General features: G+C 34.2%; 1 protein-coding gene across 1 annotated transcript in view; it reads left to right on the top strand.

Moving 5' to 3' along the window:
* The window catches only part of LOC124372682 (WD repeat-containing protein 76-like), a 43,756-nt gene that overhangs the window by 14,707 nt on the left and 14,435 nt on the right, over positions 1-14,614 (top strand). The window contains exons 4-8 of the mRNA XM_046831094.1: positions 219-355; positions 3,304-3,409; positions 7,440-7,573; positions 8,413-8,573; positions 9,948-10,032. Coding sequence (XP_046687050.1) covers positions 219-355; positions 3,304-3,409; positions 7,440-7,573; positions 8,413-8,573; positions 9,948-10,032 — 623 coding nt within the window. The remainder of the gene's footprint in view (positions 1-218; positions 356-3,303; positions 3,410-7,439; positions 7,574-8,412; positions 8,574-9,947; positions 10,033-14,614) is intronic.

Genomic DNA, 14,614 nt, shown 5'->3' on the forward strand with positions numbered 1-14,614 from the left:
AAAGAATGGTGTTAAAATTTTGAAGAAGTAAAAATAAGGGATGTTATAGCCTTAATCTGGTTATATTTTAGGCAGATCTTGTACTTCAATATTAAAAGGAACTGTTTGCATTATTTCCAAATTTTTTTTACAATCAGTTATTTGAGATTCATGAATTGTTTCTTTGTAATTTAGGTTATTAAAAGTAAGCAATATTGTAATTGATGAAATGTGTTCAGGGCAAAGACAACTCCAACAAAATATTCTCTGCGCCTGCGTGGGAAAGCTTCTGGGAAAGACGTTCTTCTCGAACTTTTTCAAGAATCTCCAACAGTTACACCAGATTCGAAAGAAGAAAAACAAAGGATTGAAGAAGGTATGTATCAAATTATATATATATATATGTGCCTTAACACTAATGTGACATGTTGACTTCAATGGATGCAACTAGTTACTATCCTAACAGCCCTAAAGTTTGTACAAGTCTTGTTTCGCAGTGAAGGTGTTCATTCGTTAATAGTAATAACATCACATTAGGAAACAAAATTTAACTCTTCTCTAGGATATTATGTTGGAGATGGTGATGTAGAATTTAAAACAGGCAAGAGTCAAATGCTAATTTCTGTAAAATGCCTCTCTTAAGATTGCTATGTGTGATTAAAGTTAAAAGAATTATAGCTTTGTTCATATTGTAAAGTATTTTACCTTTAAATACATGAATATTTCAACAATAACAATACACCTACTGCTTATCTTAGTCAAATCCTTGAATGCCAGTCAGTCAGTTGTCCTTCTATGAAGGCTAAAGTCCATTGGGATAAATTCAGTATATAATGTGATTCTCCTGTCAAAACTTGATACTGATACCATGTTTAATTGGAAGCTATTTTATTCATATCCATATTACAGAACATCAAAGTTCAATTATTTTCATTGCTACAACCAAAAGTGACTTACTTTCTTAGATTAGACTGTAAATTCTTATTGACATGACAAATCTTCCAGTTTAGTTGCCGATTGCTCACAAACTAAAACTTCTGCACCTTTAATTTACCCCTATTTGTTTTATACGTTTCACATCTAGCCTTGTTGATTAGACTTCCACCGTATGGTTTCTACCCAAAATTCCTTGTTCTTTTTCTCAACATTTTGTGAATATTTTACTCCTGGCCAATTTCAAGTGAACTCCTCCAAACTGTTTTCGATGCCTGTCTACCTCATATAAATTTTAAACGGACTTGCTAACTTTATTTAATTTTCCTTGCAAAAATATCTTTCTCACGTTTCTGTGATTTTACTATTTAGTAAAAGCACTTGTAATGTAATATGATGAGAGTCCTATGAAATGTTTCAAGCATAAATACATCATGTACATATTATTTCAGTACTCATGGTTAAGAGTATCAAAGTTTAACCTGACTGTTATATAATCTTTTGCACGTGTAGGAGCAATTGTAGTATGAATCAAAATTATATTTCCAATGCCACAGCTAAGTCTGCCTTGTTGCTCTAATCAAGAAAATACAAATACACAGTTCTCTGAAACCTACTTCAGTAAAAAAGGATACTTGTTTTGTCATATATTTTTGGTCAGATTTTTCGGTACCATTGTAGAGTTTTACCTTGTTATCCAGACAAAGATCACAGTTTAGTTTTCCTTATTGCCCAGAATTAAAACCTAATTACGTATGTAGCTCTCGGCAATCTAACTCTGTAAACAAAATTTTAATTCTGGCTCTTGTAATCTACTTTAGGTCTAAAATATTTTGTGCTATAGTTGAGTTTACCTTGTTGGCTTAACAAAGAAAATATACATACATATATACGCAGGACTAAGAAACCAATTACAGCCTAGGAGGAAATCCTACCTACTTCTTATCTAAAGGGGAAATCCTTATTAAGTTAACGCAACATTCCAAAATAATCATTTATAAGGTTTTATGTTATAGAAGTTTTGTTGTTTGTCGGACTGTAGTCTAGAAAGGAGTGGATTGTTGAGGCATTTTAGTGTTCATTTCTCTGTTTTTCCACGAGCCACTGTTAAAGTAACATATCACATTATTAAAGAAGCCCACCAGTTTAAAATAACTTACATGATGAAAACATTCACAGCTTTGTTCATTAAGGTTGGTGTTATAACAGTGTTTAAATAGTATTTACAAAGCATTACATGTTTTTAATTTGTCACTGGCGTAATCTGGTGTAAAATTTAGGTATTAATTTTTTATTTGCCATCCACATTATACTACTGATCAAGCACGGTATACTTAACACTTTATAAAATTTAAATGTAACAGATGTTTCAGCTAATTTGTCGAAACTTAGCTGAAAGTGTCAGCAGCTGTTTAATGTCCGTTAAATTTGGATTATGAAACATAAATGCTACAATTTTATCAGAATACCAAAATATTTTGTGAACTTTTCTTATATAATTCTCTTCATATAAGCCTTCTTAGTATTTCAATAAATATTTTTCTAAAAGAATTAGCCGAATCAGTCCACCGTTATCAAGATTAACAGCACTTAGAAATACATTTCTTGATTAATTTTTATTTATAAGATATACACACACACACACACACACACACACACACACACACACACACACACACACACACTTGTACATTAGAAATATGGTATGTTAACAGCACTACAATGTCATTGAATTGGATAATCCCAGAAAATACTTCGGGAGAAAACCCAATTTCAGGTCTTATGAGTTATAATATAACAAACATAGGCTACAACTTGTTTGTTACTACTTATATGTGTAATAAGTATATCTTATACTTGTATTTATTATGTTTTTATTCTCACAAATTTCAGTACAACAGCTTATTTCACGACGATAGCTTATTTCCATACTTTATTATTTGTTGTCTAATTTTTCATTAATAATAGCAAAAACCTGTAATTTGTTTACGTTAAATGTCTAACTAGAACGAGAAATGTATGTAGGCTCTGCAGTTTTGAACAACAAAATTTTTTTAAATGTTTCTCCATGTACCCCAATGTTAAAAATAAATTTATTTAAAAAATTAAGCAATCATACGCCTTATGGGGTACTTGATAGTCTGTATTTATTTAACCACGGAATCACGTTTACCAAACTAACAAGACAGGAAAACAATAAAAACACATTAAAGAAATGCATAGCAATGTGTACCCCTTTGGCCATGCAAGGCACTTTACGAAAGCACGTGCTAAATGATTGTCATGGTGTATATGATACATAGGACATCAATTTGAAGTTTGCCATTTAATAGGCTAAGTTACACAACAGATAATTATTTGTGGATATTAATGAGTGTATATGGTGTGCAGAGGTACTTCCTATGAGTCAAGATGGGGAGAGTGTAGATTTTTTGGAGGGGTTGAAGGTTATTCTCTCTCAAGAGTCTTCAGTGTCAAGCACAGGCTCTATGGATGGGTGAGTACAAAACTAATATTACCTAGCAATTTAGTAATAAATATTGACTGACCAGGAAAAGTATATAATATCCTAATAGGAAAAGTATATGATATCCCGACCAATGTTGTTAGTATAAAAGGTATTAAGAAGTTAAACATCTGAGATTTGCATGCACGAGTTTATTACAATTAGATCATTGTCATTGTCCTCTATCGGACCCATAGCCCATGAAGCCCACCTGCCCAGTGAACAGTACTAATTAAGACAAAGAATTATATAGGCTAAATGCCAATACAAGCAAATTCTAAAAACATACAACCCTATATCAATAATCAATAAGTTTTGTTAGCATAGTCTTACGCTAAACTATAAAATCACTATTTTAGTATATAATAAAAATAATAAACATTGAAATAAAACATGCAATCTTAATACTATGTCTAGTCTACAATTTACATATATATTTATGACAATTAATATAAACAAAACTGGGTTCAGAACTAAAATCTAGTGTAACTAAGAGTATTCTACATATATCATATTCATTCAATGAGCAAAATAAAGAAATCCTTTATCTTTTAACTAAGTTAAAAATATTTGTACATATGAAGAATTTGAAAGAAAAAAATTAAAAATGTACCCAACAAATGTAGCCACGACTCCAACAGCAGTTTTTATTTCATCGTTGGTTTCAAAACGTTGGCGCGCTTCATGTGCTGTACTTCATGTGTGGAACAAGTCATAGTCAGATGGTGCCAAGTTCGGGCTGTAGGGCGGGTGATCGAACTGCTCCCAACGAAATTGTCTTGCAGTACGGGGCCGAGCATTGTCATGGAGCAACACAATTCCGTTACTGAGCGTTCCTCTCCATTTTTTTTTAACTGCCTGCCTTAGTTTTCTTAAGGTTTTGCAATACCTTGCTGCATGAATGGTTTCAACTCTTGAGTGAAAATCAATCAGGAAAACACCTTTCCGATCCAAAAAGATAGTGCACATGATTTTTTGTGTAGACATTGTCGTCTGGAATTTTTGTTTTTTCAGGGATTGCGTGTGTTGCCACTCCATTGTCTGCTGTTTGGGTACTGGTGTGACATGACGGACCCAAGTTTCATCACCTGTCACAATTTTGTTTCAACGATTCTAACCATCATCACTGTCAAAGCACTTCCGAGTCTCTTGGTTTTGTGCACTTCAGTGATCATTTTTTTAATCCATCGGGAACACAACTTATGAAAACCTAAGCAGTCTGTAACAATTTTGTACAAAAGAATGTGAAATTTGTTGGAAATCATCAGATAGCGTTGTCATAGTGAAACGTCTGTTCTCTTGCATTTCTTCGTCAACTGCCTTTAACAGATCATCGGTGACGAGAGAAGGACGACTATTGCGCAAGTGTGGAACACCGATTGCAGCGCTACAGCAGTAGTAGTATGATACACTACTTACTTTATGAACACGCCTCGTACCTACACACACACATACATTCAAACACACGTACATCATAAAACTTTTAGGTTCAGGGTCAGAATATAATTTGTTTATAAAATAATAAAACAAAGAAATCTACATTTATTAATCCATTTGGATGCAGTGACAACAAAATATAACTATATTTATTATAATCCATGACATGCTTATAAAATTTTAATTCATGCTTAAATGAATAAAAAGTAAGTAAATCCTTTTTCAACAAATTGACAAGTACTCTAGAATAAAGACAAAATATATTTCTACAGTAGAACCCCTCATATCCGGCCACCACGGGACCGAGCCCCTGGCCGGATAACGATTCGGCCGGATAAACCAACCTACAGTACACAGCACTTGACGAAACAAAACAATTGTACTGTACTGTACTAACCGCACTGGAAATAATCAACGAACCGTTTACAGGTTAAACCTATTAGCTCATCTGAGGACAACACAGGGAAATGGAAACAAATAGATACACCAAAATAACGCAAGAGTCGTGGGAGACTAGTGCGTGCAACTGCGCGTCTGCAAGCCGTGGTAAATAAATTTCGATATTGGCTTCCGGGAAGTGGCCGGATAAACCGAGGTGCGGTAAAACCGAGGCCGGATATGAGGGGTTCTACTGTATAACTGTTTATAGTCTGTAAGAATATAAGACTTTGAAATAATATTAAAATTTTGCATAAGGAAAACCAACAAAAACTTTCTTTAATGCTAAAATATTATTATTTATTTGTTGTTTTTATAAATAATTATTGAAAGCATGATTTTCTTCCATTATTACATGCAAAATTAAAGAAAACTTAACTACTACTGTATTATACCGTATTTAAATATTAGTTTACCTATGTATATATAAATAAAAAATAACAAAAAAGATTGTACTGAATCTTGAAAAAAAAACTATATTACTTTACTTTAACAAAACAAATACATTAAAATAAACATTACTTACAAAAATAAAATACTGATCTTCAAAATTAACGAGTTTCTTTAATGTATAGATCATCAAGGAAGGATTGACATTTATCATTGGCATTATCACCTTCCCTACACTTCACAAGAACTTTTTCGTTTATGTAACCAGCGAAATACAGTTCCTTTTCACATTAGTCTCCTGGCCTTTCCCAGTAGTGTTTTTTTATCAGCCGTTAAGTGTTCATTGATGTAGATTTTGCTTGGCGGTAATGTAGCTGCGATATCTGTCGACTGTAAGTTGTTCTTCCTTGAAGCCGCGAACCACTCATCTCTTACACTTTGAGGTACAAACTGTAATATAATTGGAGGGTAGACTAGCTTTTTCGAATACAGTCTCAACAGATGTGCCACAGAAATGACTTCTCTCTTAAATTGCATGAGAGTTTTGAGGAAATGTTATTTAAAACCTCGTAGATGTCTTCAGCTGGTGTAAGAGGTAAATCCTGTATTACAGTATTGCTTCTCTTAGAGTATTGATCCGCTTCCAAATTCTCGAAGTCACACATCTCGAAGCTCTCCACTCAGTCAGTCCCATTCTAGCTCCAACCTGTAGCAACTTGCCTTCAACTTACACTGATCTTCTTCCAAGTTTTTAACTTTGATATTAAGTTCTTTTATTTCATTGCACAGGTTATCAACAGTTTTTTAAATACGTCCCATTTTGGCGTGAATGTTAGAATTCATTTATATATTCATTACATTTGGGGCCTCAAGGATGGATTTTCTATTTTCCCCCAAATCTTCATTGCTTTGTATGGAGGCTGATCTCTTTTGCAGTTATCACATTTCCAAAATTTAATTTTAGTTTTGTAAGATTTTGTGCCGTACCTGTGCATGTACAAGCCGGATGAAACATAAGATTACAATCCACACACTTCAGTGTGACCTCACCAATTCGGAACTCGACACTGGACTTTCCACCTTTGGACACATTGACAAAACATTTTTCCTTTACGATGGAGCCAAAAAATAAATTTACTACAACTTATAAAACACTCACAGCAAAATATATCTATATTGCACTGGACAGGTTATGGCCCGTAGTTAAATAAGTGTGGAGACTAGACATAAGAGCTCCTCACTCATCGGCATACAGATAACAACTGCATAGCAAATAGTAATACTCTGGTTGAATTAAATAGTTGTATTATAATTAATAGTTATTAAAAACACAAACATTGCAAACTCTAGGGAGCCAAAATAAACACAAACATTGCAAACTTTAGGGAGCCAAAATATAGGGCCACATTTGTAGAACTTGAAATTTAAATATATGTGGAAATATGCTAATATATCTGCTAATGACAGTTGGTTAGTTGCATTTATGATTATATCATCACAATCAGAGTTATTATGATTAACCAATCAAATTTATTCTCTTGTTAACAACGAATTAGGCATGACAATTTTTAAATGTTGTGTGATTAGTTGTTAAATAGAGTTTAATATTGCTTTTAGGTTTAAGATAACATCATTTTAGTACCATTTAGTTTAAAAATTGAAAACTAATTGAATGAAGTAATAAAACAAAAAAATCTCCTTTGCATTGGCTATATTGCTCATGTATAATGAACTAACAAGACCAACTCTGTCACAGTTTGATCCAGGACATGCGCCAAATGCAGCTGACTGCAGTGGCTAAAGTTAACAGCTCTCGGATTCAGGGGATTTGTGTCCATCCTCTGGAGTCTAAGCTGTTGGTCATCTCTGGTAGCACGGGAGGGGAGTTGAGTGAGTATCTCACATTGTTATTATTACTTTTGTTAGAGTGAATTGAACATCTGTATCTAAGCACCCTTTTATTTTATTTTACATAGGAATGTGCTTATAATAGTTTTAAATACAATCTAATCAGAATTAGTTATAGAACATCTTCGATTCCTTATATATTAGTGTAGGCTAAAGTTGTTTTTTTTTTTTTTTTTTTTTTTTTAATAATTATAACTTGCAAATAAATTTTCCTTGATTATTACACTTGATGTTAAAAAATAATTATCTAATTTTTCAAACATGGACCATGTGTATACTTATTACTTAGTAACACTGCAGATCCTAAAAAAACTAAAAGTAGGTATATCTGGTAAAAAGAGTACATATAAAACCTTAAAGTGTGGTATACAAGTATGTCCCTATCATTGGAATTGCTCTTGTTGCAGCATACAATGCCTTGAATATTTGTGAATGCGTAAAGATATTGATTAATGACCGTCGGAGAGCAAACTGAATGTGTGTCATGCTGAAAATAAATCAATAACCAATACTGATCTCTATGCATCTTTTTTATAGTGATGCATGGTGCTGTAAGCAGATAAGGTGTATGGCCTATATTCCAAGAAAAAGAAAATAAATTAACTTTGGCAAAACAAACAATTAAAAATCTCCAACTTTACACTAACTTTATCCAAGCCACATTTTTATCAGTGCTATAAAGGTTAAAGATAAATTATTATTATTATTTTGTTTTTTATACTGTATATTTTAAAATTTAATTTATAATATGTAATTCTGAATATATCCCTGAATAAAGCCTGCTCAGGAATCATTGATAAATATGGAATGCTGTGTTGAAGGTTTATGGAACGTGACGGAAGGGGAGGTGGTGCAGTTCAATCCCCACAAGGCTCCTATCAACTGTGTGACTGCGGATGAGACTGATGTTAGCAAGGTGTTCTCAACGAGCCACGATGGAACTGTGCGCCGTGCAGATCTTAACAAGAGTGTCTTTGATTTGGTATGTAGACTATAGTAATTCTCTCAATATCATATTTGAAAATTATTAAAACACTAAGTGTAAAAGAAGTTGAATAATAAGATTATTGAATTATAACAAACTTTAATGAACCAAAAACTATGTGTGTTTTAATACAGCTTTTCAAAATTTTGCTCCTTTGCATTGTTTACAATTGGGATTTTTTCCTTTCTTGTGATACAACCCTTAAGTGCAGTACACATATGTATGTGTGCAGCTTGGAAACGAGTAAGGGCTGAAAATGTAGATGTACCCCTGTAGTTTTCTGCTGAAACCGAATATTGTAATTTCATTCTTTATTTCTGAGATAACAACGGCAAGAGACTGTCTCCACTCCCACCATGTGTCGCCTCCTGTCACCTTGCATAGCATGAGTCTACTGTTCTTAACAAACATGTCATTGACAAAACAATATTTATATAGTCTCAGGACAATGAGTGTGTTGACAGTCTGTGTCATTGAGTGGGTCCTTTGCTAACTACTATGGGGCCAGATACTATAAACCTTGGAAACATCTAAAAACTGGTTTAATTTAATTCTTTTATTCATTTAATAAATTTCTGTAAACATTCCTCAACACTATGCTTACTTTATTTGTAGTACTATGTAACATGATAATTATAATAAATATTCCTAATATTAAGGTATTTTACTTTATTTTATGATTTACAAAAAACTTCTTAGGATCTCTTTTCCCTCACCACCATCACAACGATCTACCTAAGTTCCAAAACATCCAGTGTATAACTAGATACATCATTGGATAAAATAATAGCTTCTTAACCAATTTAATTCTCCTCCACTTCTCCTGTTTCTAAATTATTAATTCCATCATTTTAAGGACTATGGCATAGTCATATATAATGCCTCTATTGTAGGTTTATAGTTTTTTTTAGTTATTTTATACGTGAGGAGTATTTGGGCCTAAAAATCTCCTGCTAGAGTAGAGCATGTCACAAATAACATAAGACTTCAGGGGTTAACTAATTGTTTTTAATTCATTTAAGTCTAAATTTAACTATAAAAAAAGTAAAAAAATCTATAAAGGGAAAAATTAAATTAGTACAATGTGCAATAAAAGACAATTTTTAACTTTGTAACTGTTTATTTGCTGTGATTTAATTCTATATTCTATGAGTGATTGGTTTATTTTGCTGTGTTAAAGTTATTTGAAGAAATTTTAATTATGGAAAGAAATCAATTTATAATCCAAACAAGCTAAAATATGTCTAAGACATTACCTACATTTAGTACTTATTGAATACCAATGTAACTGTCATTGTTTATATCTTCTCTCATTCAGATTGTATTGTACTAATATCTGCTTGTGTAGTGAGTGTGACGTTTACTTTCCAGGTCTACCAAACAGATGAGAAGAGCAATTTCTGCCACATAACTTGGCATGAACAAATAGACTCAAATACTCTCATGGTTGCCCACGGTAAGTTGATATTGTCTCTAAAAATATATTATGAGAGGGTTTTGAAATTTAAACACCATTTTGCTTTGCTGTTGTAGTAGTTTAAAAACTACCATTTAGCATATACATTATGTGGTTCCTTGTCTTTATTTAGTTTTGTGTTACTGGTGTTACATCTAAGTGGCTGTTATTGTTTGGTTTCAATTTTTAAAATATTTACATCCTTTGCTTCTTCCTTAACCCTTTTACTGCCGACGTCCGACATATCGGACGTCGGCATTTTTGCCGAAAACGCCAACGTCCGATATGTCGGACGTCTGTTTTTTTTATTGTTACTGGCTACTGTTATGTTCAAATGCCGAAATATTCGGTATTTTGGTTGTTTAGGAGGAAAGGATAATGAAAAAAGCCATTTGAAGAACTTTGGATTTCTATTTTCGTCGTCTTTGACTAGAATTGACGAACTACCTAGACAGCTGTCAAAACCAGATGATCGGGTTAGATTACTGAAATTTTCGTTCATTGTTGTTGTTTACAATGTTATCGAAAGTTTTTTGAAGTGTTACTTTTGTTGATCAAGGATAAAATGAGTAAAAGAGTTACATCTAACTCTCCTGTGAGTGAGGGAACAATAATTAACAGTCTAATCGATGGTGGTGTACAAGTGCAAGACGAACTGAGTGACAATTTCCTTCAGAATTTGTCAGATTCAGATGCCGAGAACGATTCTGATATTAGTGTTAGGGCTATTGATGACAATCAAAGTGATGTGGATGACACTGATGACGATCCTGACTTTATCTTACCATCAGATAATGAGGAGTTATTAGATAGTGAGGGGGATGTGGCACAGATAAGTTTACCTTCAACTTCCACTGGTAGGCCTAGAGGAGGCCTACCAGTTTTGGGAAAATCCTCATAGTGCAGCTATGTTTCAAGGTAGCACCTTCAAATTTGGTATATGTTCTAAGCAATTGCTCTAGTTTATAATGATATCATGCTCAAAATTTTAGTATAATTTTAAAAATAAATTATCAGATGCCAAACACAATTTTTATTTTTTTATTTATTTTTTATTTACATAATTTTTAAAATTAAATAACGAGTTTGTTTCAAATTAAAATTTCTTTTTATTATTTAAAAAACAGCATTTAAATACGAGTAAATAAAGTAAAAATTCATGCAAATCTAATGAAAAATAAAAAAGATACGGCATTTTTTGTAAATGAATGCACAACAGCGATTTTCCCCCTTGGCAATTTTGACTGGTACGATAAAAAAAATGGCCGGCAGTAAAAGGGTTAAATTGTGATGTCATCCAATATTTGAGTCCAAGAAAGAAGAAACCAGCTGAAACTTTTGTTCAAATCTGTGAAATTCTTGTTATTGTGGCGAGTGATGAAATGGATAGAAAATGAAAATGACACTCAATGAAATAGTTATGGTGTGAAAGATTGATTCAATGCAAATTTTGAGTTTAGTTCCATTTCACTTTCAATTTAATGCAACGTTTCAAATCTGATCTGTCACAGACTTGATTGACTCCTCGAATTTGAATTCTCTATCCATGTAAAGAAATCGGAAAATGTCAGCGATGAAAAATGTTTGAAACAAACTCTTTGCATTGTTTTGACATCAGAGGCACCTAGGCTACGAAAGATCTCTGCCTAGTTTACCCAGTAGCTATATAGTTTAATCTAATATATTCACATACTCAATACTTTTAAGAGAATTTATTTACAATTTTTTAAGTTATGCTGCATGAAAAAATGTAGGTCACATAGTGTTGCTACAAATTTAAATTTTTGAAATTAATACCAAGTACACAATCTATATTGCTTATATTAATTCTGATAGGCATGTGAAAAGCATCTGTTTAAAAATGTAAAATAAGTCTGTCATCCATAGGTAAGAGCTTGTGGGAAATCTGTAGAATTACATTGTCACTTGTGATTGAAAAAATATAAGCCTACTCTATTGTCACCATTGTAGTCTTTTTCTTCGGATAATTATCCTCCTTTTTCTGTTTGCTATTCGGACGTATATCTATTATCTAAGGCTTACTATATTAGGCAGTACTCATAAGTTTTCTACTTTAAGAATTTTTTGTTTAAAAGTAATAAATAATGGTTATTATTTTAAGTAATGGTTATTTAAAAATATAAATCATTTTAGTGATTTTCTTAAAAAAAAAACCTTTTTCTTATCTGATGCTATTCTTCCTCTTTGCACTCAGTGGCAGAGAGTGCTTCTTTGTTAGTCTTGGATTTAGCACTTTTTCAACTATATCAAACTTGTTAACATGAAATGATCACCAAATGAAAAACCAAACGTTATAACCTAACGAAAGTGGAATAGGAATATTCAGTAGGTAATGGTGGGACAGTTTCCAACAGACAATTGATTAGCGTTTGCAGACCTTTCATATATGCCTCATTGTACCATTTTTTTTCCCCCTTGGGGCGGCCTACTGCCATGCACTTAAGCCTCAAGGACTTTTAGCGCACACAGGAAACACACCATGAGGCCTACCAGTTTATAATTTCAGCAGTTCCACAAACCGCTGAAAACAACCTATCAGGTCCTCCTGGGGAAATTCACCACCCCTGTCCAAAATACCAAAGATGGCATACTGTCCCTGGCTATTGAAGGGCAGTCAAAGAGCAGGTGCTCAGCAGTTTCATCCTGCTCATTACACATCCTGAAGGACATTTCCTTCTAAAGGATGCCGACTATGTGAAGACGCTTCCTCAGATCCCCTGTGATAAGACCAATAACCCGAGAAGACATTGATCTATTTAATGAGAGAAGGTCCGACACAACCCTGGAGGAAGGCGTGTACAATTCTGCTCATTCTCAAGCCCGGATGCAACCTCCACCTTCTCTCATGCTTCGTGCGAACCCATTTCGAGACAACCCTAGAGGATTCACCGCACCCTTGGAACACCGCAGAACAGTTGAGGGCCTGCCATAATTGTCGCTGAGCCCCGGTTGGCCAGGACATCAGCTCTTTCGTTCCCAGGGATCCCCTCATAACCAGGAACCCAACAAACGGTCACATTGTTGATTCTGGCAAGGGAGGAAACGGCTTGATAGCAATCCCAAACTAGTTTGGATTTGATCACACAAAAGTCCAGCGCAATCAGCAGTGCCTGACTGTCCGTAAAAATATTAATCGTCTTGCTCCTATATCGCAGACGAATATTCTCACGAGCACATTCCATAATAGCTGTGACCTCCACCTGAAAACTGTCGGATACGAACCTATAGGGACCACCAGCTCCCTACATGGTCTCACTTCCAGAATTCCAGCGCCTGTGCTGCTTTTTGTTTTAGAGCTGCCTGTGAACCATTCAAGCTACGCTGGTGGAAGAGGTTTCCTTCTCTCTGACCAATCATCCCTAGAGGGTACAATAATCCTAAAGGGTTTGTCAAAGGAAAACTTTTGTGGCATCTGATCAGAGATCATATGCAGAGCATCCTCCTGTATCAAGGTGCTAATTCTACAGTGCCCACTGCTGCAGCCCAACCAGAGTCCCATCTGCTGAAGACAGTAGGCACTCCTCCTGGCCATAGCCCGAATGACAATGTCCAGGGGGCGAGGTTGAGACAACAGTCTAAGTCTAGAGCTGCACCTGGCGCTCTAGGAAAAGCCCCAGTGATAGCAAGGCAGGCCATCCTTTGGATACCCGCCAGACAAGCTACTACCATCTTGGCCTCCGTTTTTGGCCACCAGACAACAGCTCCATACATTAGTGCAGGTCTGACTATGGAAATATAAAGCCAGTACAAGAGCCTCGGCTTCAGTCCCCAGGAGCCACCTATCACACGCCTGCATTGCATTAGAGACCATTTCTCCCTGGCGATGACCCTTTCTAGATGAGGTCCCCAGTTTAGAACCCTATCTAAGATCACGCCCAGGTACAGTAGAGTCCCGTTAATCCGACCTAATTGGGACCGAGCCCTATTCGGATTAGCCAGAATTACAGAAAAATACGGTTTTAAACTTGAGATGGGTCTATTTTGTTATAGAATTATCAACATTGTTTATTAAAACATGTTTTCTGACTGTTGCATTGTATTTCTTGACAAATAAAAGTGTTTGCGAATACTAAGCACATTTACCGTATTTAGTTTGAGAGTTCTATTGTTAAGCAATGTGAGCGTACTGGATATTGTACGGGTCCACGCGTTCAATAGTTGTACGAAACTACGCGTCATCCAATAGACTCTCTTCAATGCGACAGAAGACAATAACTGAATTTATGTCTTTTAACAATTAATATTGTACTCAATAATAATATCAGTACTGTACGTCCAATTTTCGTTTGATTTCACTTCTTAATACAGTAATTTAACTCATACTTAACCTATAAGTTTCAATTTGATACTGTATTTAACTTCATTATTTATGTACTGTACCGTACACAATTTGTCTTAATAAAATACTGTACAGTATGTCTATTTAATTAAAGTTTTCTTTGTTTATGTACGAAATGGTGCACCCATTTTCATTTTTTATGTAATTATTTCCTATAACTGTTCATTATCGTTATAAATAATTCCTCCTGGACCTGTTCGGATTAACCGACGTTCGGATTAC

Source organism: Homalodisca vitripennis, chromosome 1 (assembly GCF_021130785.1).
Source record: "Homalodisca vitripennis isolate AUS2020 chromosome 1, UT_GWSS_2.1, whole genome shotgun sequence".
Classification (NCBI taxonomy): domain Eukaryota; kingdom Metazoa; phylum Arthropoda; class Insecta; order Hemiptera; family Cicadellidae; genus Homalodisca; species Homalodisca vitripennis.